Source organism: Mixophyes fleayi, chromosome 11 (assembly GCF_038048845.1).
Source record: "Mixophyes fleayi isolate aMixFle1 chromosome 11, aMixFle1.hap1, whole genome shotgun sequence".
In the NCBI taxonomy this organism is placed as follows: domain Eukaryota; kingdom Metazoa; phylum Chordata; class Amphibia; order Anura; family Limnodynastidae; genus Mixophyes; species Mixophyes fleayi.
The window spans coordinates 92,730,111-92,756,279 of NC_134412.1; the positions used below are offsets into that span (position 1 = coordinate 92,730,111).

Below are 26,169 nucleotides of genomic sequence, written 5' to 3' on the forward strand. Positions count from 1 at the left end.
GTAAAATGAAAAGTGAATGGATCACATTAACATGTCTGGATGGGTTTCGCTGTACACCATTGCTGCCTAAAGACTCACCAGGCTCAATGGCTGCCGTTACTCTGTCATCCATCCCTACACCCAGTGTCATCACTCTGAAGTCCAAACTTCCGCCAGGTCCCCCCCTCCCCCAGTGGCTATACCTAATATTTACAGCCAATCTTTCTCTTCCCATTTCCACAATTAGTCTTCACAACCTACATTTTCTCTCTCTCTCGTTTCTGTACATATCCTGTTCCCCAGTAATACGTTTATGTTTGGGTCTCTGAACATTTGGCTCAGAGAACAAATAAACACTGTACCATCCGGCTCCCAGTTGGCCTCTCCGCGGCAGTACCTTCCCGCCGGACACCTCTTGCAGGAAGCAGATGTTAGCGCCCCTTCTACAGGATTGAAAGTGCCAGCTGGACATGGAATGGGAGCCGCAGTCTTGGCTGGGCAGTAATTACCTGAGGAGAAGTAGAATTATATGAATGTTCCTAAAACCACAGTGTAATATGCTCTACAACAGACAGAACTTTGTATCTGCGATAAAGACTGTGATAGTGTGATCCTGAAATGATTGGAGTGTATGGATTTATACCCTCACTAATAACCAGGAATTGGGGAATAAGATGACTTTTTACCTTTGAGCAGGGTGTGGGTTACAAATAAGGGGGTACAGGGAGAAAGAAACATGCCCATCCCACCAGCATTACACATTAATACTTATTACCTCAGATTCCTAAATAGATACTGACAGCGCATATACTTGGGTATTATATATACTGTACTGCGTATAATTTCATCACATCTTCATGGCAAACTGTTAGTGTAAATTAAAAATTAAAATATTTTATTTGACCAAAGTTTTAATTAAGTGCAAGGATAAGTGCAGGATATTATTGGAGATGATTCTACCGTATAGGAACACTAAGCCCCTGTGTTTGAATCATTCAATTTCTGTAAAGCCGTCACTGAAACTCTGCCTGCTTAGTTGGATTAGCCTCTCCCGTCTAACGCAGCCTGTTGCAGAGGAGTGATGAAGAGAATGGTTGATATATTTAGGTTATTATAAATGCTCAAGTTATTTCATGTATATTATTCAGCTCAGTAATACTATTTTTACTATATATTAATGTGAATTTGTGGCTTTACTGGCTCTTTAATCATTTTTACCTGAAAACGTGCATACTTCATATCCACAACATAATAGACACAAACATAACAAATACCAAAAACCACAACAATGCCTATTAATATTACTCTAACATCGTTTGCAGCTCACAGCAAGTATCTGGTGGTGAGGTTGATCGTTACCTCGAAGGCAGCTGAGCGGCTCCACTGTTGACACATGCATACAGCTACTCCCTGCAGGGCAAGGCAGGCACATACTTGCCCCTGGCATAGGGCTAAATGTTCCAGGGTCACATGGGATCTTGATAGTGGTCCCGCTTGGGCAGTAGAATCCAGCTGGGCAACGGTACCCATGAATATCATCCGAGGGGCAGGAAACGGAGCTCCCTTGTTTACAGACATACCTAACATGAAAGCATGTTTAGTGACGTTTACAGAGGAGAACATGTGTAAGTTTAGGCACTACATGTAGAAATCCTATGAACCTTAATATTCCCAGAACAGACCGAGACTGACAAAAAATTCATCCGCAGTGCTTATTATTCGATAATTTTTACTCCTGTTCATCTAAAATAACAGGATGAGTAGACATAGGTTCCTATAAATGTTTCACTCTCTTTGTCTTACAATCAGACACCAGGATGGTCTTCTATGTACTGAGCTTACTTCATGGCCCATTAATATCCCAGTTTTTGCATAGGATTATGTGAACCATAAGACTGTACATATTAGCTGCTTTTTCCTAGTTTCTGTTTAGACATCTGTTTGCTCCTATTGACTTTATGAGCCATGATGTGATATACAGATTTTGAAGATTGGATATTTAATGTGGTATAAGAACAAATGACAAGTAGTTGTTTTTCTATAAATATTTAGTAAATTACATGGCCATAAACTATTCTGCTTAATGAACCATGCGGATCTGGATTCCTTATAATGAATGGAAGTTGTTATAATAAATGCCAGGTTGCAGAGATATTAAATCTTACCAAACCCTAACAGCAACAGAACGGTGACACCTAGTGGTTACATGCTGGTGAAATTTTTGGCATTACAACATTGTGTCATTCTTGAGGAACCATTCTTCCAGAATGTCCCCGTTGTCAGCATAATAGAACAGTTATCTGCCATGCCTGCACTCAGGCAATATTCCAGGCATCTTTCTGCTTTACATGAAATGGTCATTCCTGTTTTTACCCTTTAATGAGTGATACATAATTTGTTCTCTGCATAGAGAAAAGAAAACCTAAGATGTTTTTTATCACTTTCATCTATTCTGTACTCCAATGCCATTTATTTATCCTGTACATATCTCTGCACAAACATACATAGTTTAAAGTAAATTGCAACATATTTTATTTTTGCAGTAATTACAATTTTAAATTCATTGTATTTATTTGGTGTATGTTGACTGTAAATGCTCAAAAAAAGCTGTTTAGTAACTTTGCTGCTTTTAAGTAGTATTCAGTCAATAATAAAAAACTGGGGACACAAATGGTGATCTGGTCAGCCTGTTTCCAGGAAAGCACTGGATGTGTGTGACTCCCCCGAACATGGTGTAATATATGTACAGTCTGTGCAGATATCCATTTTCCCTGTCTATAGTCTCTGTGTGTGCACAGACATTTTCCACAGCAGTGTGCTGACCATTATTGAGCAGGTGTACGCAAGTTAAGATAAGTTTGGGCTTTCTGATTGTACAACTATAAGGAAGGAGAAAACAAAATAAAAACAATATAAAATCATCTTAATCCATGGGAGGGACATGAATTGAGAGGAAATGTGAGTGGAATCTTCCCTCTATCATAGAATGCTCCTTAGGAGGACACAGGACAGAGAGTCAAACGCAGACAAAATAACTAGTCCTACTTTGATATTAATACATTTTCTAATTGTGGACAGGCGCTCATCCGAAAAAAACTCAGCTGGGCCTACTCTGGAGCAGAGCCCATCAGAAATCCTCTCTTGGCTGTTCCAAGCTTTGCCGCTGGGTCATTTCACATCACATCAACATAATTTTAGAAAAAAATCTACCTTACATTTCAATTAAATTTGGTATTTCTTTACACCCATGGCAGCATTTATTATACCAAATTTAATTGCAATCTGAAAGAGTCAGTTTGAAACCCCGTGTTGATTTGATGTGGAATGACCCTGTTACTTCCCATCATGCCACTGGTAAGAAGCGCATATTGGAGCCAAGCGCTGATCCAGGAGCAGGAACATGACCGAAAACAATATCTGAAAAATGCTGCAGACTAATTCTCCAGATGAGTTCTGATGCTGATCTCAGTCAGCTCCTCTGTATATTCTAAGGAGTTACATCCAGTAATCACAACAGCACCTCATCCTACAGTAATGAAGAAATGGATCCAGTCGCAGAGACAATCAGAGTGCAGCATACAATTGCATTAATTCTCACTACAAACAGCACTTAAATACATACTTAACATTTTGACAGAGTCCACACATTCATTCCTCCCATTCCAACATCCAAACACTCTGAAAAATGCTACACAGGGCGTCCGCTTCTTTCCTCATATTCAAACTTTTTCTGGTAAATGATAAAAACATCCTTATGTTAAAAAACATATACATATATCGCTGGGGTAGTTGAGTGATGCATAGCTACCCCGGCAATACTAGCCCAGAGCAGAAAGGGTTAACTCTTCGTCCAGCCACTCTTTGACCTCACTAGCCGACTTGCACTGTGGACTGGAACTGAAAGTCCAGAAATAGGCTAGATCAACTGTATTAAAAAAACGTATTTAAAAATATTTACACATTAAAAAAAAATGCTTTATTCATAGAATAAATAATTTTTTGAATGATTTGTGATAACACAGCTGACAATAGTGCTTCTTGTCCTTTAATATGTCAGTCCCTAAATACAGCTGGTTTCCTAAAACCATCACAGCTCCTTCAATCCTCACTCAGAATAGATGACACACATCAATCACAAGAGTCTGACAAAATCACACTGTGATAAACAGTGCCAGCATTACAACTAAACGCAGGATTTGTTTTCTGTACATCATATAAAAACACATTTCAGCCACATTATTATATTTTCATATGACAGGAAATTAAACATGAGTCCATTTACTTCATTACAGCTCTCATTATTTTCTATCTTGTGACAGATAATTGGAGTTTAATGACTACAATACAAAATAAGTAAACGACTATCTCCTGTCAATGTCAGGAGATTCACAATGTACTGTGTGATATAACTTTCAATTCATATGTAAGAGCGACACATAGTGTTTATATGTCAGATCACAATACTTCCACTTCACGCGTAAGAGCGACACCTAGTGTTCATATAACAGATCACATCATTCCCATTTTATATGCAAGAGTGACACCTAGTGTTAATTAACAGATTAACAAATCACATTTTCAGTGGCAGCACTAGAAGCAGCTATTTACATAGAGCTCTATTACTCCCATTTCATGTATTAGAGCGACACCTGGGGTTATATTTACTAAGCAGTAGTATTCGGCAGTTTGCCATCTATTAAAATTGCAGTTTTATTAAAGACAAAGCCTGTCGGGTTTTGCCTAATGAAATTGCCATGTTAAGAAAATGAACCGGTATGTCAGTAAACACTTTTTATTAAATATACCCCCTAGTATTTATACGATGAACTACACAACTTGTCATACACCCAATAGGGCTTATTAAGACAGTACACTCGTTCAATAACACAGCGGAAATGCTGTTTTGTGCTAACACGTGTCTAGTTTTACTTAAATGCACCCAGTAATACACGTAAGTGCAGGGATTTGCGGGACAATATGCTGGGATCTATGAGGTATAAAAGTTTGCAACATCAGAGGAGTCACAACGAGAATGAATGGACATAATTGATCTCGAGACTTAAATATGTGATCAGACCATAAAAGCTGGTTTTGCTAGGGTCCAGCCAATCAGACGCCAGATTCTGTTTGCACAGTGATCCATTCATTCATTATTTGTGTCTCCACAAGGCACAAGTAATGTGGTTGTCTTATGATTTTTATTTTGAACCTTCAGGAGAGAAGACAGAATATTCTCTGTGGATAATAAAGAGGTAAATGAAAGCTTTGGGGCAGTTTTTATTTTAATTAAATTATTTTTTAAATCATCTGTTTTCCTCCCATAACATACTACATGTTCCTGGGGATTCTGGCTGCCAGGGCATGCTAGCACTTATAGTCCTAAATGTGTCACCATGACCAAGATGATCACCAGACTGTACTGGGACTTCTAGGTCCACAACAGTTCTTACCACTGGCACCCAGCAGCTCCAAGGATGCCCAGAAGAACCACATTTTTTTTTAAATGTGTATCCTATAAAGTGATGTTCCATTATGGTGTTAACAAAAACCTGCCTAGAAGTGGAAGTGATGGAGAAATGGCGATATCATGTTATAGACTATAGACTACAAAAGGAGGACGATCCTACATACACATCATGACATAATTTCTATCCCTCTTCTTTTACAGAATATCCACAAGTAGGAAACAAGCTGATAAAATCTGCCACTCACCCGGCGGAGCATGGCAATGCCAGGGACGGGTCAGACAGTCCAGCCTGAGCACAGTAATGTCCTGCTGGGCAGGGCTGGCACTCGTCTTGTGTACTGAGCCCTGCAGCCATAGAGTATGACCCTGAGGGGCAGGGTACTGGAGACCGTGTTCCATTAGGGCAAAAGTGTCCAGCAGGGCAGATATCGTTCTGGGGAAACTGTAAATCGAAGGGCACCTGGCAACCAAACAAAAGTTGCTGGATGTATTTGTGATCAGCACAATGTTTAAATGTGATAAATTTGAAGGAAAGACAGAAGAATTAAAGAGAGAAGATGTAAGTATTGTTCAGAGACAGTGTATAAACAAATGTTAAATATAATTTGTCCTTTTCTAGCACGGAAAGTTCTAACATTGTAGTGCAAGATATTACATTCTGCTATTCAAACTGCATAGAACTATAAATACAAAATAAGCGCAACTTATAAATGTAGTAAATATTTCTTGTAACATCCGACTTTCAGTGTGAAACATGTTGTACATTAAAAGATGTTTCTTACCCTTGGTGTTATAGGTGTTGGGTTTATGGCCCCCTGGGAACAGTAGTAACCGGCGTAGCAGTAACCTGTGGGCTTCTGCAAGCCCTCAGAGGAACAATACATCCCTGCAAAAAAAAAAACAAAGTTAAATTAAAAGTAACTTTTTCAGAAATATAAATAATTCCTGAATAAATGTGAGAGATTAATTAAATAATAATAAATATCTGAAGTATTAGATGCGCAAATACCAACAGAGCATATGCCTCAGGTGATGTATAACAATGTGGCACAGGTTGGGTGCTCTAAATTATGGCTCTTCTGTCAATACTGGGATGGCGATAACAGAACGGAGTATTATGGAGAGCCATGCAGTGGTGGAAGTGGGGCTGTATACGGTGGTATACCATAACGTATCTTCTCCTACTGCTTTGATTGTAAAACTATCAAATTCCAGTCAATTACATTTTCCATGCTACGACTTCTAAATTTCCACTTTGTCCACTGGGTACATGGACATACCTTACATGGGGAAACTACCACTGAATCCTATCCATGGCAGTAAAAACTTAATGTACAGAACGAAACCCTATCGCCAACAAAAACACCTGTTTTCGCCACCCATAGGGCTTTACAGACTTAGACAACTATGCCCCTATGCCTTCAGTGTTGTATATTCAGGGGTGTATTTACTAATCAGCTGTTCCGACGAACCACCGATTCTCGATGCTTTGCTTTCATATTTTAAGACGTCAAATTTATTAAAGACAAAGCCCATCGGGTTTAGTCTTCAATAAAATTGCATCGCAAAAGAAATGACGACAAAGCGGCGAGAATCGTTGCTACCGCCACTTAGGGAATATTCCCCTCAATCTCTGTACTAAGGCTTTGGCGATAACAAACTCTCCAAAGGACAAAGCACCACCTACAGTGTGAAAAGGTACTGTACTTTAATAAAATGTATAATGTAGTCCAAGGCCTATGGCCCCCCACCCACCTCCACCACCAAGGTCTTTACACAATGGCACTGAAAAACAAAACTTGTTAAAAGCAGACCAATCTTTGTCATTAAATAGTGTCATAAATGTCTTCTAAGACCTTCTTGCAGCATACAGTACTGTGCACATAGTGAGTGCTTCAACATTATATTGTAGGGAGCATTATATGCAGATCCTGATTGTCAGCCCTCACCTGCTGGGCACGCCTCACAGTCAGATTTACTGGAAGCTCCAGTCTTAGGCCCGTAAGTGCCAGCCGGGCACGGATGCACAGAAATGAAACTGGCACCTGGTGGACAGTAATGTCCAGTGGGACACAGAGCTGGCATTGATACTCCTGAGCCTACAAAAAAAATTCCATTTCCCATTAAAATAAAAAAATAATTCAAGTATTTTTATTGGTATTTCAATAATACAAATATACAAAATAAGAAATTAAACAGAGAAAAATAATCGCAAGTATAACTCAATCAGAGTCAGGAGAATTATCTATATAAGTACATCGGAAAATTACATTGTAGGTGCTAAACTCGTCAAGGAACATGAACCAAATATGCCCACGCATAAATATCCATCCAGATACAAGAAGAGGGTCTGCATAATTTACCTATGAGCTGTAGTGGTGCAACTAGACAATGGATGCATGTTACAAAGTTACAAAGTGTGTGACATTTGACATGGGATGGGGACCCACAAACTTGATTATTCTGGAACCACCGCCACGGGGAGGCAAGTGCATATGGAGTCAAATTTGGTTAGAGCATGTCTGCTGGTATACACAAACCTCTTGTGCCCTATAGTAGTATTGACCAATGCTTTTCAATATTTTATTGTAGGACTTGCTGGAGCCAGCCAGGGTCTCGCTATGCTAACTTTAGCTATCATAAACAACTGAGAAATAAGGAGTTGTGTCAGATTGTTGACCTTGTCCTTCAGATGAAGCAAAAAGACAAGTGGCCGGTGACCGAAGAGGGACAGTTTTTTTGAATACAGTGGGTGACCCAGCGCCAGAAAGTTTGTGGGGGCATTTCCCATAAATTTAATTAAACGGACACATTTTATGTCACTAATTAATGATCTTCAATGTCCTTTCTGAATCACAGTTCTCAACATTAATAACCATGAACTATCCATGACATGTAAGACAGTTGTATCAAAAAAGACCCCCATCTTCATATTTACACTAAATGTAAGACTCACTGTCATTGTCAGGGCCACAATAAAATCCTGTAGGACAAATGTTACACAGCTCTCTTCCCTCCAAAGCCTGGTAGGTTCCAATTTCACAGGGCGACGGTACTGGCGACCCTGCAGGGCAGAAGAAGCCACTTGGACAGCGGTGAGCAGACGGCCGGGGGGAGATTTGTCCAGGAGGGCAAAAAAATCCAGGCGAGCAAAGACCTTGCCAAATCACCTGTCCCGTACCTTCATAACAAACAATACTTTCATCAGAAAAAAATACTTTGTTATAATTTCTGTTAAATACATAGTTTCACAATATGATTCTTTGTGTGTATGTTTTATCTGTGCTGTAGCACAATGCACCACTAGTGGGTCGTCAAATTTTAATGGAGCACACCTTAGTAGATTGTTCGCTCACCTCAGACCTCCACCTATAGTGAAATACAGTTGCCCTCACTAGAACAGCGAGCAGTCTTGAAATGTGATGCACAGAGCAAAAAAAACAACAGGCTGTGTCTGATTGGGTGGCAGGGGCAACCATCCAATCAGATACCACCGGCCTGATTCATTAAGGAAATGAAAGCAAAAAAAAAGGAGTAACTTTGCACCTTGGCAAAACCATGTTGCATTGGAGGGGGATGTAAATTTAAAATGTGGGGACAGATTTATAGTTGGAGTAGGGCATGTCCTAGATCAACTATAAATTTCAGTGTAAAAATAAAGCTATCAAGAATTTGTACATGAAACTACATGAAAAAACAGCAAGTATTTAACTTATGTGCAAAATAATAACTAATTTGCACCCCTTGTATTGTAACCTGGTTTGTCCAAGAGAAAATTAACTCCTTTTTTTGCCTTGCTTTCCTTACTGAATCAGGCCTCACATGTCAATTCAAACCATAGCTGCCTAGATAAGTGGGATGGGAGGTGGGTAATGATACTTTTTATACTTACGATAAATCCGTTTCTGATCATAAATCTGATTCCATCTGGGGGACACTGCTACCATGGGTTGTGAGAGTGGGGGTGGAGTTGGCACTTAACAAGTTAACTTTGTTAATATATTAAAGCTGACAAACCCCTCCCCACTGCAACCCGTGTAGCTCCTCAGTTTACTTATAAAGCCCCAAGGAAGGGGAGTCAAACAATCCGAGAACACACAGCAGAAGAGCAGAAGGAAGGGAACGCAGTGTCCCCCAGATGGAATAAGAGAAACAGATTTATTGCAAGTATAAAAATCCTCTTTTCTCTTTCATCCTAACTGGGGACACTGCTACCATGGGGACGTTCTAAAGCAACCCCGTTAAGGGGGGACCACTCTGATCGCCTGGCATGTAGAGCACGACTGCCAAAAGCCGCGTTTGCTGATGCAAACAAATTGAACTGATAAAATTTGGTTAAAGTATGGACCGATGACCACGTGGCTGCTCTGCACAACTGGTCAGCTGAGGCTCCATTTCCTGCAGCCTAGGACGCCCCCACTGAACGGGTAGAATGGGCTACAATACTATCTGGCATAGGTCTGTGAGCACTGACATAAGCCTGCTTAATAGTAGAAGTAAGCCACCTAGCAATTGATTGCTTAGAAGCCGGCCATCCTCATTTAAAGGAGTCAAGCAAAACAAATAACGAATCCGTGCAGCAAATCTTTGATGTCCTCCTGACATAAATTCTTAGAGGCCTGACTACATCCAGAGACTCCATGGCACCTGTCCGTGAAGACTGTGGGCCACCCTTAAATACCGGAACCAATATTTCTTTGTTCACATGAAAGCTGGACACCACCTTTGGCAGGAAAGCGGGAATTGTTCTGAGAAGCACCCTACCATTGTGAAAGATAAGATATGGTTCACGACAAGAGAGAGCACCCAATTCAGACACTCTACGAGCCGATACAAAAACTAGTAGAAATACAACTTGATAGTCAAGAGCCTGAATTCTGCAGTGCGTAATGGCCTTATCTGTGTGGAGTTTGTATGTTCTCCCCGCTTTTGCGTGGGTTTCTTCCGGGTGCTCCGGTTTCCTCCCACACTCCAAAAAACATACTGGTAGGTTAATTGGCTGCTATCAAAACTGACCCCAGTCTCTCTCTCTCAGTCTGTGTGTGTATGTATGTTAGGGACTTTAGACTGTAAGCTCCAAAGGAGCAGGTACTGATGTGAATGAGTTCTCTGTACAGAGCTGCGGAATCAGTGGAGATATATAATTAAATGGTGATGAAATGGTGATGATGAAGGAGGCCCTTGAAGCATATCTAGCACCAGATTAAGATCCTAGGGGGCCGTTGGAGGAACATATGGAGGCTGCACATGTAGGACTCCTTGAAGTTCCTGACATCCGGCATGTCAGCCAGGCGTGGAAGAAAGGGCTGATATCTGTCTGATTAGACGAAGGCCCGCATCCAAGCCATCCTGGAGCAAAGCCAGAACCTTTGGAAGACGAAAAGGCAGTCGTGTGACATGTTCGGTTTTCACAAAACCTGATGTAGGTTTTCAAGATGCAGTGGTAAATATGTCCTGAAACAGTTTTTTTAGCCCGAAGGAGGTTGTTCACTGCTCGTGGAGTGAACCTCCTGGACCTTCACAGGCTGGCCTCAGGAGCCATGCAGTTAAATTGAGCCAAGGCAATTCCTGATGTGTGAATGGTCTTTGATGAAGTAGGTCTTCTTGAAGAGGTAATTTCACACCCTGACCTACCGCTACCCCCAGAATTTCTGCGTACCAAACTCGCCTTGGCCAAGCGGGAGCCAGTAGAATAACTGGGTGTCCCCCTTGCTTCACTTGTCGAAGGACTCTAGGAATCATCGGGATGGGAGGAAACAGGTATCCCAACCTGAAGTCCCATGGCATCCTCATTACGTCAATGGCCACCGCCAAGGGGTCTCTTGCTCGAGAGCAAAACTGCAGCATCTTCCTGTTGTTACGCGATGCCATTAAGTCCAGGTCCGAAATCCCCCATCATAAAACCAGAGACTGGAAGACTTCCGGATGGAGCGACCATTACCCCAGCAATATTGCATGCCGGCTGAGAAAGTCTGCTTCCCAGTTCAGGATTCCTGGGATAAAGATTTCTGATATAGAGGGGACATTGTTCTCTGCCCAGGTCAAGGTCTGAGCAGGGACCCTCATTTCTCCAGTGCTCCTGGTGCCCCACTGTCTGTTGACATAAGACACTGCCGTTGCATTGTCGGATTGGGTTTCCCTGAAGTATCACCTGGGCGCTCTCTAAAGCCATTAGCATGGCTTTTAGCTCCAGAATGTTGATGGGGAGTGAAGCCTCCTGAATGGTCAAGAGTCCCTGGAGTCGCAACTGAAGTACCACAGCCCCCTACATCCTGTCAGGCTGGCATCTGTGGTTACTAAGATCCAGGACCATTGGGCAAAGGACCTCCCCACTGGCAGATTGTCTTGGACTATCCACCATCCAAGGGAAGCTTTCGCCTCTGGTGTCAACTGTATCAGCTGTCTCTCCTATTCCAGATAGGATCCTGACCATATCCTCAAGAGGTCCCATCGGAAGCAACGTGACGCATGCACAAGTGGACCGACGGTCTGCGGCAGGTCATCACCCGAGCTGTCAGGTTCCTCAGGGATTTAGATTTGTCCTCCGGAAGGAAAACCTTTTGTTTGTTGGTGTCCATGGTTAGTCCCAGAAAGGTCATTTTCTGGCACAGAATCAATTGTGACTTGAGACATTCATGTGTCTCCAGAGTCCTGATGTTGAGGACCAGGTGTCGATTCAGCTGGAGAGCTGAGGAGGATTTTATAAGCAGATTGTCCAGATAGGGTACTATTTGCACTCCTCTGGAATGAAGACAGGCTGCCATTATTTTTGTAAACACTCTTTTGGTGCTGTCGAAAGGCCAAATGGGAGAGCTTTGTATTGGTAGTGAGACGGTCCCACTGTAAATCTGAGAAGGGCCTTATGAGCTGTCCAGATAGGGAGTTGAAGGTAGGCATCTTTGATGTCTATAGATGCCATGAATTGATCTGGTTCCAGTCCACTGATGACTGACCTAAGGCATTCCATTGGAAACCTGGCCACCAGTAGGTGCCGGTTTATCGGCTTTAGGTTTAGCACAGACCGGAACGAGCTGTCCGGCGTTGGGACCAAAAAGAGATTGGAGTAGAACCCCTGTCTCTTTTGGTGTTCCGGAATCTGGCAGATGACTCTGGCAGAAAGAAGAGAGGCAACACATGTAAGCATTGCCTCTTTCTTCCGAGGCTCGCGGGGTAAGCTGGTTGAGAAGAACAGAGAGGACCTGATAGATATATGAATTATCCTCTCGTTCGAGGACACTGTCCACTGATCTCTGAACAATAGCAGACGTCCACCCACTCCCGCAGCCGCGGGGAGGGAGACCGTCAAACTGACTGCATTTCTGAAAGCTTAGGAGATGGACGTTTCGTGGAGGAGGAAGGCCTACCTCTATACAATTATCCTCTAGAGGTCGAAGTTCTCGGTCTATATGTCGGGCCTCGGCCAGAGGAGTCCCCACGAAAGGACTGCTGAAATGAACCAAACCTCAGTGTTCTAGGTTTTGGAACATTTACAGGGAGGAAGCTCTGCTTTTGCCTCCTGTGGCCTGGCAAATTATGCTGTCCAATTCAGGTACGAATAACAATCCCCCTGAATAAGGGAGTGATTCTAAAGATTTTTTTGATTCCGTGTCTGCATCTTAGGACCTGAGCCGTAAGGTTCTCCTGGTCACTACTGCGGTTGCAGATATAGATTAAGAGATGGAGGTTGCATTCTGGGCGGTCTCGTATCAGTATCCGGAAGCCTCCTTGAGATGCAGGGCAAGGGGAAGCAATTCCGAATTTTGCAGAGTCCCTGCTAATTGGTCAGCCCATGTTTCCATAGCCCTGGCAACCCCCATGCCGATAAAAACATAGGTCTGAATGACATACCTGCCGCAGTGTAGATGGACTTTAGAAATCCCTCTATTTTGCGGTCAGTATTATCCTGCAGGGTGGCTGTTCCTGGGATAGGGAGTGTGGTGTGTCCTGCTAAGCGCGACACCGGTGAATCAACCCCTAGAACCTGTTCAAAATGGTTGATTTCCTCCTTCTGTAATGGATATAAAGCCAGATACCTATGCGGAAAAGTAAAATTCCTATTTGGCTGGTTCCAGGATGCTATCGCTACTTCTTTCAGTTCTACTGGAGGAAAGCAGTTTGCACTTTTCCTAGCTTTTTTTTTTTTTTAAGATACTTTGATCTGATGTTCTAGTCTCTTCTAGATCCAGAATACCTAAAGTCTGACGAACTACTACCACCAAGTCGTCAATACCCTGATATCTGGAAGACTCTTCTGGGTCTAAGACCTGTGTAGAATCAGAGTCTTCTATAAGTTCACCCTCATCTTCTGACGATCCCTCCGAATCAGAGATGGTCAGAAGGGGGTTAGAAGATCGGTGTCTGTTATTTTTTGGTAATGGCCTTGTTGCATACAAGAATCGGTTTAACCTATCCAGACCAAGCCGGTTCTCCTGTAGGAGGGTCTTGTGAGGTGCGGACCGATGGAGCCCCAGCCTATCCCAAGTCAGTGGACTTGGCGGTTCCCGTAATCCTGCCTGTTACTAAGGGGTCAATAGCTACTGAGGTAGAGGGGAGAACTGCAACAACTGCTGGAATCTCTGTTGTTTTAAATAGCAGCTTAACCAATGTCTCAGCCCCCCGTGTTAGGGCATTTGCCCATGCTGGCGTTTCCGCTAACCAGAGCCTGCATGGCTAGGGTACGCCCGCTGCAGTCAGCAGAAAGTGCCCCCAGATCCTGTAGTCCCATTGGTAACTTATCTTTACACTTGGAACAGGTATAATATTTTGCCCAAGGTGCCTTTCCCTTATCAGACATTCCTTTAAGTAAATAATATAACGGTAAAAGAATGAAATGAAGGCAATCACTCACAAGCAAATAGAAAGATACTAACTAATCTATGACAAGAGTCAAAAGTTAGTATCTCCTGCAAAGGCTATGTGTTATGCAATAACTATTCTATATTTTTGCTAAAAATGCTATTGCAACAATTCTATTTCAAAATACCCCTTTCTAGAATATAAAGGCTCTATGCCGTTTTGGCAGTGTTGGTATCCGGGTTTTTTAACAGCCTGTCAGCGGCTGTAATCCACTTGTCAGCGCTGTTCGATCTATGCTTATAAAAATAAAATAAAATAAAAAACACTATCATTGTAAGTGAGAGCTGCCCGGCTCTCACTGTCATCTAACTGTTCTGCCACCTAACAAGCACATTGCTGCAACACTTAAAGTTAAAATCTTTAGAGAAAAAATAGAATAATTTCTTCCTGTCATAAAAGTAAGCCTAACTCCATTGGGCACTTAACTAAGACTGAGATGCTACAGGGGTTGCAGAGGGGAGGGGTTTGTCAGCTTTGATACATTAACAAAGTTATCCTGTTAAGTGTCAACTCCACCTCCACTCTCACGACCCATGGAAGCAGAGTAACCCAGATAACATGAAAGAGAAAGAGTATTTAGCTAATGGCAAGGGTCCATAGGGATCATCACCTAACAGTCTACTTCTGTGGAAGGAGAATTTGTGTAAACCCTCTATTTCTCAAAACATTTTTTAGACTGGGACACAAATTATGTCTGGGAATCAGCTTAGTAATCCAATGTTCTGCTCCTTCATTCAGGATACTTTAATATTATTTATATAATCAAGAAAACTGGTCTTATTAAGATGAGCAAAAGGAACGCACTGCTGCCTCCAAGACACTGCCACGTCCAACTCTCCATCACCTCAATGCTTCAAATGTGCCTTTTAAACCCCCCTGATCATCAAAGCCTCCCAGTTTTCTTCCTAACTCTACCCCACTGGACCACCCTCCCTACACCCACATTCTCACTCTGACACCCCTCTTGTCTCAGCCTCACCCCTCGCATTAGATTGTAAGCACTGTCAAGCTGGGCTCTCCTTCCTCTTTTCTGCTCCTATATCAATCACTGGTGCATACTTGTATCTTGCCCCTTACATGTTCTTTATCACCTCTGCTATATATCCTGCCTATGTCTTATGCACAGTGTTGTGCTTCCTGTATATCAATTACTTTGCATGTTGGTCCTCCATGTCTTTGTTATTTGCTCTATTCCCCCATTGTACAGCGCTGTACATATTTTTGGCGGCTTATAAAGAAATTATAATAATAACAGAAAATATTAAATGTGATTAGTAGTTATTTTATTTATTGCATTAATATATATAGATTTTATGAAAAACATCTAATTGTAGCTTGTTACAGTACATATTAAACATTTCTGCTTTAGATTTGTCTAATAATGTAGATGTGCACAAATGTAGAATTGTATTTGAAGATTAGACACAATAAAACCCATATGGATATTAATGGGAATATTTTGAGGGCTTTTCCTCCTGCTGTTAAAGCATTTATATACAGTCTCCTATGCATCAACTTTAATATTTAATATTTTACCATAAAATCATAAAAATATAAATGTCAAATGTCATTGCTTTATTTTCCTGGATATATTTCGACCATTAAACACATTTCCATAATAAATCCAAACAACACAAAAATTCCATATGTATACTGGTGACATACCATTACAGAAGTGCCCAGATAGACATGGCTGACAGTCCTTGGGTGACTTGTTGCCACTGAGAGGGGCGTAGGTCCCGCTGTCGCAGGGAACAGGAGACGCTGTACCCCCAGGGCAGTAAAATCCAGGGGGACAGATTGCTTGGTCAGGGCGGAATGATCGAACATCACAGAAATATCCAGCCTGGCAATCTCCTATCAGCATTCAATGATATTATTATTATAATTATTAATAGTAACATTTATTTATATAGTGCCAGCATATTCCGTAGCGCTTTATAATTGGGAACAAAACCACAGTAATTACAGACAGAGAGATGAGAGGGTCCTGCTCACAAGCTTAGAATCTATAGTAATTATATTACTGCCAATGTTTCGAGAATGGAAGCAGAGACTCACCCAATGGGTTATAAACACTCCATCAGTTTTCAGGACACGTTTTTGTCCACCGTACTAATTCACAGCTTTATGTTACCTATAAAATTGGACATCTAGATAACATTCCCATACTGTATCTCCTTCTACTAATTTCTGGTTTTCCAAAGGTATCTGTGCACTATTTGTGACTTGGGAGGATTTAAGTGACAGAAAGCGTTTACTATCCTCACGTTTCTTCTAGTCCCAACTATAACAGAGCTGTATCTGCACCAGTTATAATACCAAAGTCTCCCAGAGTGAAAGATTTGACACTCGCCTATGAAGGCTCATGTCAACAGTAGATGGATGCTACAATGTATCCATTCCATATACTCACATATATATGGGGTGTCAAAGTTATGTTTGGATGAAGTCAATATATTATCATGAAACATATATCACAATTTTTTTAAAATATTTTAGTTTTATCATTTTATTTGATGTGGTATTTTTTTTATGCCATTTTTATTTATTTGTGTGAGCTGAGGAGAGGGATGTGAGCAGCAGTGGAAGAGTTAAACAACAGATCTTTCTAATCACTAGCGAACAAAGACATTCCAAGTTTTCTAAAACCATCCCATTTCAGCCTTAGGACCATGATGGATCAAGAAACGCTCCAATACTATTTCATCCAATTGTAACATAGCATTTGAATTGTAATACAACCTACTTTTCCAGCTCTTTTAAAAATGTGTTTTCTGTTTAGAGAGCAGAGCTTTCAGGATTGAAAACTTGTTAATAATTTTATCACAGCGCAAGTGTTTGTTTTGTTAAATAAACTTTTTACACTTTTCTGAAGTTCCTTCATGTAGATAGTTACTTATTGCTTTATCAGCAGGGGAGACTGTCAACTTTGATACTTTCCTTCATATCAGAGATCTATAGGAGTAATAGTTTCCATTTATACTATAATCCAGTCATCTACATACTGCAGAAAGCCACAATGACCTCTACTAAATAGCATTATACCAAGGAGCTATAAGCTAGACATGCATGAGACAAGCCAGCCTGTCAGTGACTTGAGAGAGATGGATTTACAAACCCAGGATTAATGTATCAAGCAATAAATGTATTGCAATGTATGCCATTTAGTTTTAAATATTAGATAGAAAAGGAAATCATTTCTAGAACTTTGACGTTTGTGTGTACCCAGGACAGATGAAGATCACACTGTCCGAGTCTTCTGCCTGGTTAATCACTGCCTGGTTTCTGTCCAAACTCTAGGTAAGCTTAGCAGCAGAGGAATACTTAATGATGGGACGGTAGCACTGGCGGATACAGAGGGCAGGGAGGCGATTGGGGCAATTGCCACCCCTAGCAAGAGCTTGCTGCCTGCAGCAGCACACTGTGTACAGGTCCGTTCAGCGTGCTTGGTTGTCAAAAGAGGGGTGGAGACTAAATCACCACCTCTAAATCCCCCTCGCCCTGTAAAACAGAATTCGCCATTCGCCCCTGGATGGTAGGGAATTTACTTAGGAGGCAGGGAAATACTAAATTCTTATTCATCTAAACAGCACAAAGCAAAGTACCTGAAATGTCTCCATTCTCACAGAACTTTCCTGCTGGACACACATCCCCTGTTACTCCGTCAGTTGGGTTTGAAATCTCCGCACCCATGATGCACCAATAACCAGCCAGGCAGCGCCCAGACTGTTCCGTAAGACCTTCAACCCCGCAGTAGAATCCAGCAGGGCACGGCTGGCACTCATCTGTATTTGCAATGTAATCGCAGAATAATTAATGAGGTGCGAGAATCAAATACTATCAAAGTCATATACTATAGGTAAATGTAGAGATACTACTGAGAAAAAGTAGAATGAATTTATTTCAGTTTGTATTGAGCACCTTTCGCTTATAGTACAGCAATGCGTAAAATGTTGGCACTTACGTAAATAATGAATAGTAATAAATAAAAATGAGGATTTTTTTTTGTTATGTGTGACTAAAAACTCAATAAAAATTATCTGATTTAAAAAATAAATAAAAATGAGGAAGGGGGGGATCACAGAAAAACAAACCTCGAGCTGTTAGCTGCTTGTCTGGGCTGTATGTACCACGTGGGCATCTCTGTTTCACTCCGGAATGACTTCCCCTTGGGCAGAAGTGACCAGCGGGGCACAATTGGGGAACAGCGCTTCCCTCCAGCTCTCTTGTATCACAGTAGAATCCAGCTGGACAGATCTTACAGCTAGATTGTCTGCCCAAGTCTTGAAAGAAACCTGCATACATAGATATAAGCCAAAATAAAACATAGTGCGTAGAACGCAGTATAGGGTTAGAAGTGATTATAAGTGTAAAATGGACCCACCCTCTTCACATGGCAGAGGAGCATTTGCCCCAGAAGGACAGTAGTGACCCTTGGGACAGGGAGACCCAGTGACACCATCAAGGGGTGACTCTACAACAGCTCCGAGCACACAGTAAAATCCTACAGAACAATTCCCTGGAATAGAGAAAAACTAGCGGTATATCCTGATTCCAAACAACATGCACAGAAATGACTAGATTCCAGAGACAGGCACTAACCTGAGACATTAGATAAAGCTGATCCTTTGCAGAACTTCCCAGCAGGACAAGCCAAGCACGACTCAGCAGAAGACATCCCTGGGTATGGCTGAAAGGTGCCAGTAGGGCAGGGAAAGGGATAGCTGCTTCCCAATGGGCAAAAATACCCCGCAAGGCATGGAGCTCCATTGGGACCACCTGAAGGGTTTGGCAGTTGAGCATTCAACATACAGTAATACCCAGAGGCGCACTTTCCTGATGGCGACGAGAGCCCTGTAAATACAAACCAGGATGAGAAAAGCTATAATATATATATATATACATACACACACATATAAGTACCACACAAATATATATACATATACATATATATATATATATATATATATATATATATATATATATATATATATATATATATATATATACTATATAAATGCCTAGTGGCGTGTGTGTGAAAAAAAACAAAAAAAAAAACAAACAAGCTGCAGCGCCACCTGCTGGGCAGAGTTATACTCTGACCTATATATTTCTTGAAGGAGAAGTGACAGTTGGGAGTGGTTGGTGGTTGCCGGGGGTGACAGTGGGGGGGTTTTTAACACCTTAAGTAGCTTGATGAAGGATGTGGCGATGAAGATGAAGGATAAGGTGATGGAGAAAAATGATGAGGTGGTGACATGTGGACAAAACCACGTTAAAAAATGGCGCTTGCGTCGGGAAGTAACGCTCTTCCCCTGAGGAGGCCTGGGCTATGGCCCAAATGCATGACAAGAACCTTTTTAACACCTCAAGTAGCTTGATTTGACTAGAATGCGTATCATGCACGGGTTAACTTGTGTGTGTATGTTTGTGTGTGTATGTATATATATATATATATATATATATATATATATATATATATATATATATATATATATATATATATACATACACATACAAGTTAACCCGTGCATGATACTCATGCATTCTACTCAAATCAAGCTACTTAAGGTGTTAAAAAGGTTCTTGTCATGCATTTGGGCCATAGCCCAGGCCTCAACCACCAACCACTCCCCACTGTCACCCCCGGCAACCACCAACCACTCCCAACTGTCACTTCTCCTTCATGAAATATATATATATTTTTTTAAAATCTTTATAAACACTTTTAACAATTAACAAATTAAATTAACAAATTAAAAACATCTTAGTATACCAAATTTCAGCCCTTTCTGATTTTTTTTTTCCACACACACTAAGAATTTAGTAGGTCAGTGTATAACTCCGCCCAGCAGGTGACGCTGCAGCTTGGTTTTATTTTTTCCACACACACACAGACAGACTAACACACGCCACTAGACATTTATATTATAGATAATGCCCAGTCCAGGTCTTCAGATCTGCCAGTCTCTAAACAGAATGATCAGGAGTTGCACCTGTTAAAATGCAGCTAGAATATACAAACAGGCTCTCAACCTGGGGAGGAGGCCAGGTGGCTCATGAGAGACTCTGCTGTGGTGAGCAATGATATGTTGTGTGTGTGTTTGGACACAAGGCCCAACACCTGAGAGAGGGTGTCACTAAAATGTATTAGCTAGTAGCCAGACGGCTAAGATTTCGCTTATGGTTTGATTTGTTTGCAAGCTAGTGAATAAACTAGCTGTGGCTTTTAACCTGAAACATCTGGACTTGTGTGGTTTACTGCTGCTGTTCATCACCATCTTCCACTGGAGATGGTACTCATTCCCTGATGGTGCCACAATATATACACACATATATACACACATCAATCACTTTTTTTAAAAAAAACTCTTTATTTAAAAAGGAAACAACATGGGAAAAACAATCATATTGCTAATTGATCACTTTTAAGAAGTACAAACATTGGTATGGGGTCCTTACTGCGGTTCAATAAAATATTGTTCACAAACACATATTACAGGTATAAATTATTTTTCTATTTTAATTTTTTTGCTAAGAAAATTGTCTACCTTTTTGTTACTGTGGCATGCATTCCCCTTCAATCTGCATTTTCTCTTGTAACACAACAGTTCTTGTCTGACAAGAGTGGAGTAAACGAACATATTTTGCATTTTTTTTAAAAAAACATAAATATCAGGCATACACACGTCCGTATTCAACAAGGAGTGGATGTGAATATATGTCTGTTGAGAAAATATATGGGTCTAGGTCCGCTCTGCTCAAACAGACAACACACTGCAGGATACGTCGAATACATATGTGGAATATCAAATTACAAAAGTAATATTTAATTAACGTCACCTAATAATAATATAGTCATTAATGACAAAACATTAAAAAAGAGGATTTTTATACTTAATAATAAATCCATTTCTCTGATTCGATCTGGGGGACAATGCTACCATCGGGGTTGTATGAGGGAACCAGGAATTGGCACTTAATGTATGCAGTTGACAGAACTTTTCCCCTCTGCAACTCCCTGTAGCTGCCAGTTTAATTAAAAAGTCCCAAAGAAGCAGAACAAAACAAGCAACCAACCAACAACAGAAGAGTGAAAGAAAGGAAACAGTGTCCCCCAGATGAAATAAGAGAAATAGATTTATCATAAGTATAAATATCCTCTTTCACTTTCATCCATTCTAGGGGACAACGTTACCATGGGGACTTTCCAAAGCAGCCCCTTGAGAGGGTACACTCTGGCAAACTGGCATGCAACACATTGCATCCAAAACTAGTGTCAGGAGACACAAAAACTGATAAAACTTGGTAAAAGGTGTGGACAGAGGACCAGGTGGCAGCCCGACAGAGCTGGTCCGTCGAAACTCCATTGCGTGCAGCCCAAGAGGCACCCACAGAGCGGGTGGAATGTGCGAAAATACGACTGGGCACAGAGCGATTCCGAACCCACATTGGCCTGTCTGATAGTGGACATAATCCATCTAGCAATTGTCTGTTTAGTAGCTGGCCAGCCCCTTTTATGTGTATCAAACAGGAGAAAAGGGGAGTTTTTACAGACATTCGCTCCACACAGATGCGGAGAGCACAAACCACATCCAACGAACTAGGGAAACTAGTACCAGTAGAGGCAGCTACCTATTGGAAGACTAGAACCACAATTTCTTGATTCAGGCGGAACTCAGGCGCCATCCTGGCCAGGAAGGAAGGAATCGTATGCAGCACAACCTTGACCTCTTGAAAGATGAGGTAAGGAGAGCAGCAGGAAAGAGCACTGAAACGTAGCGGGCTGAAGCTATTGCTAGGAGAAACGCTATCTTCCATATTAGCAATCGTAGCTCATCAGAACTCAATGGTTCAAATGGGGGTTGCCTAAGCATGTCAAGGACCAAGTATAGGTCCCAAGATGCTGTGTGCGGTACGTAAGGAGGCTGGATGTGCATAACCCCATGAAGGAAAGTACACACCTCAGGAAGATCCACTAGTTTGTTCTGAAAAAATATGGCAAAGACAGAGACCTGCACCCTTAAGGAGCTGAAGCAAAGGCCGACATCCGTGTGGAAAGGTCTACACTCACAACACTTGAAATCGGCCCGCCACACCCTGTGGTATATGCGGGAGGAGACTGGTCTCCCAACCTGCAGCATCGCGATTTCCACAAATACACAAATCTCTGGACCTCCAGAGGCCAGCTTCAACAGCCACACCATTAAAGCCAGCCGAGGCAGGTCCTGGTGTAGAAACGTACCCTGTAGAAGGTGGTCTTCGCAAAGTGCAAGACAAAACCCCGGACCTACGGCCATACGTAGAATGTCAATGTACGACATCCGACATGGCCATTTGGGAGCAACCAGAATCACCACCAGCCCTCCATGCTTGACCCAACAGAGAACCAGAGGAAGCATCAGGATGGGAGGAAAGAGGTATCCCAGCGTAAACTCCAACCTCATGGTCATGATGTCCATCACAACCGCCAAGGTGTCCATGGTCCTGGCGCAGAACCTGGGCACTTGGCAGTTGTGGCGTGACGTCATTAGGTCTAAGTCTAGAAGACCCTACTTCTTGACCAACCACTGAAAGACCTCCAGATGCAGAGATCAGTCCCCCAGCAAAACTTCCTATCTGCTGATGTAGTCGGCATCCCAGCTGTCCACACCCGGCATGATAACCGTTGATATTGCTGGGACAAACATTTTGTCCCAAGTCAATATCTGAGCAGCCCCCCTCATTGCTCCGGTACTCCTAGTATTGCCCTGGGGGTTGACATAAGCCACAGCCATGTCATTGTCCGATTGAAGACGGACAGGAGAACCGTGAAGGACTGACTGAGCATCCCCAAAGGGCCAGTAACTTGGCTCTCAGCTCCAAGACACTGATCAGTAGAAAAACCTCCCGATTTGACCAAAGACCCCTGAGGAATTTGTTTAGAACCACTGCTCCCCAATACCGAAGGTTGGCATCTGCAATGACCATTGTAAATACTTGTGGCGCCGTGGAGAGGCCAAACGGGTGCGCCAGGAATGGAAAGTGGGAGTTCCCCACTGTAAAAGAGACTGATGGTCCTCCCAGATTGACACATTTAGGTAACCATCTTTGATATTGATGGAGGCCAAGAACTCGTCCGGCTCCAACCCATTGATTATTGATCTTATCGATTCCATGTGGAACTTATCCACTCAGAGATGCAGGCTTCGATCTTTGAGATTTAGGAGCAAGCTAAAAGATATGTCTGTCTTGAAAACCAGAAACAGGTTCGAGCAGAACCCTCGGCCTCTTTGACCCAGCAGATTACCCCTGCCCAAAAAAATGAAGCGACCGCCTGGATTTTATACAAATACGTCACATATCGACATTTAGGTGCCTTAATGAATCAGACCCACTATTTTTATTTTAGCTACAGTTTACAGCTCAATAAAAAAAACACAAGAAGAAAAGCGCCATGGGGGGGGGGGGGGGGTACAATAAATATAAAAATATATACATACAAATAAAATAACATTTTATATGTATTGGATTTATACCAGTAATCAATTCCTTTGGAGATAAACTTGCCAAATCTTTTACCAAGAAAATTTTCTATATTATATTGATTTATTAGTTTTATAATTTATAGTTTATTGTTATATAATTATATAAAATAAATTTTTCTTTATATTTTTTATATATATATTTTATATATATATATATATATATATATATATATATATATATATATATATATATATATATATATATATATATATATATATATATATATATATTGTACCCCATACAGCGCTATTCTTGTGTTTTTGTATTTTGTATGTCTGGTCTAATAAGAGGGAAACAATAGTCTCTTTTGAACAGCTGCAGCGGGAGGTAATAACTTCTTTGGAAGTGTGTAATTTATTTTTATTGTGTTTCATTATTATATATTAGCGCCGGAGGTCATTTCTTTTTTGGAAAGATTTTTTGTAATTTACAGCTTAATGCAGTCTGACCCCTGGTGTATAATTTCAGCCTGTAAATAAACACAGTCGAACATAACAAAATCACAAAGGATAGGAGTGCCCATTTACTGACAGCAGTATCCGCAGACGGACGGCATAAATTATTTTGCACAAATACACCTCCATGTCAATTTAGCTCCTATAACACTGCTGGTCATTCACCTACCATTACCACAGGCAGATAGGCACAAAACTAGGGTTATGACATCACAAAATAGAATTTTCGCTGTGGAGCTGCGCTTTCTGCTTTTGTAGCTTGTGGACTTTCACCTTACAGATCATCCAGATTTATTTCCTTACACAATGACCTTTCACAAACAGGGGTTATATTATTAGAAGTTTATGACAACAATCTACTATATAATAAAGTGTTGAAAACAGAATAGAAGATTTATGCTTGACATTAGTAGCACAAATTATCAATCTTCTTTACGTTTGCAGCTGCGTACGGCGCACCTCTTTCTTACACGCAGCAAAGAAGCCATTTTTAGAGTACCATACTCTTCTCTGGTCATGGTGTTCCAGGCAGAAATTACAATAGGGGAGGTATTAATGGGCAGTATTTATGGGCATAGGAGCATGTTTGCTGGACATAGAGCTGCACAGGCACCATTGGAATACCATAGTGGACACTGGGAATAGACAAATGGGGTTCTAGTCCTCTAGTAGGATTATCCAGTACATTGTGGGTAAAGTGTTTTCCCTGTGTTTTAGCGTCTATCCCTTTATTTTGATACCACATATTCAGTCGTATGGTGTTGATCCTCATTTGAATTTGGGATGGACCAGTTGGAATTAAGCTTCTACTACTTGATTTAAGAGACCTTTTATCCACTATTTTGGACAATAACGTTTCCTATTTATTGTGGGTAGGGCTGACTTCAGAATACCTTTGATGTACTTTTGTTTGACGCTTTTCAATGGGAAGAGGTTTTGCCTACAAAATTCCTGTTTATCTCCCATGCACAAAAGAGGTAAATGAGCAAGGGGAAAGACAGGACGATTATCTAAACAAGGTCCTGTACGTGTAGGTATAGATTAGCAGTACTATATACTTTATGCATTCTAAGGTAAGTTACCTATAGCGGGGTGAGAAATTGTCATCTTCATCTGTTCCTTATACAGCAATGTTGCTGATGAATTAAACAGTTGATTAATTAATTTGAGGATGGATTTTTATTATACATTTTGTTACATTAGATAAATGAAGATGCCTCTTTATACTACATCATGCTTAATAGAAAGTGTTGAGTAGGATAAAACATACCATTAAAATCTTCAATGATTTTGTGACCAGGTTTCTGTCATTTGGGGAACAATACAGGGCATTAAGGGGGTCTCTATGCTGTCCCTTTACAGGCTGACTAGGGCATACAGTACCTGGCCTAGCACAGTACCAGCCTTCGCGGCACGGCACACATCCGTCAATGTTCATTAGTCCAGTTATATTGCTGAATGTGCCACTAGGGCAGGGATGTTGGTGTCCGTTCTGTGTGCCCTCTAGACAGAAATAACCAGCTGGACATTCTCTGGGTATGTGGGAATTTCCTGAGATCATTTCCTGTGTTTCTTCTGCCCATGTCACTGGGCCACAGAATCTGCGGAGAGAGGGATTCGGAAATTCACTAAGACCAAATGAAAGGATTGTTTCTCAGATGCATTCTCTTATCTAACGTCTCCATTCACAAAGACTCCTCTCGAGAATAGAGTTTGATAGTGTTAACATGAAGGCAGTAGTAGACGTAGCGGTGTAACGTGTCTGTGTAATGAAGGCAGTAGGAGAAGTGGCGGGAAGGCATAACGCATTATACCCTCCACTTCCACCACTGGGAATATTGAAATTGACTCCAACCGTGTCTATCATTTATCTGGGGTTCC

The 26,169-nt window shown here is 41.4% G+C and overlaps 1 protein-coding gene across 1 annotated transcript in view; it reads right to left on the reverse strand.

Annotated features, from left to right (window-relative positions):
• Positions 1-26,169, reverse strand: part of LOC142107145 (uncharacterized) — a 247,993-nt gene that overhangs the window by 57,923 nt on the left and 163,901 nt on the right. Inside the window, exons 52-63 of the mRNA XM_075190329.1 lie at positions 25,672-25,889; positions 18,908-19,159; positions 18,690-18,824; positions 18,400-18,600; positions 17,911-18,090; positions 15,968-16,159; positions 8,403-8,627; positions 7,396-7,545; positions 6,229-6,332; positions 5,692-5,906; positions 1,339-1,559; positions 342-488 (exon numbers count right to left, since the gene is read on the reverse strand). Coding sequence (XP_075046430.1) covers positions 342-488; positions 1,339-1,559; positions 5,692-5,906; positions 6,229-6,332; positions 7,396-7,545; positions 8,403-8,627; positions 15,968-16,159; positions 17,911-18,090; positions 18,400-18,600; positions 18,690-18,824; positions 18,908-19,159; positions 25,672-25,889 — 2,240 coding nt within the window. The remainder of the gene's footprint in view (positions 1-341; positions 489-1,338; positions 1,560-5,691; positions 5,907-6,228; positions 6,333-7,395; positions 7,546-8,402; positions 8,628-15,967; positions 16,160-17,910; positions 18,091-18,399; positions 18,601-18,689; positions 18,825-18,907; positions 19,160-25,671; positions 25,890-26,169) is intronic.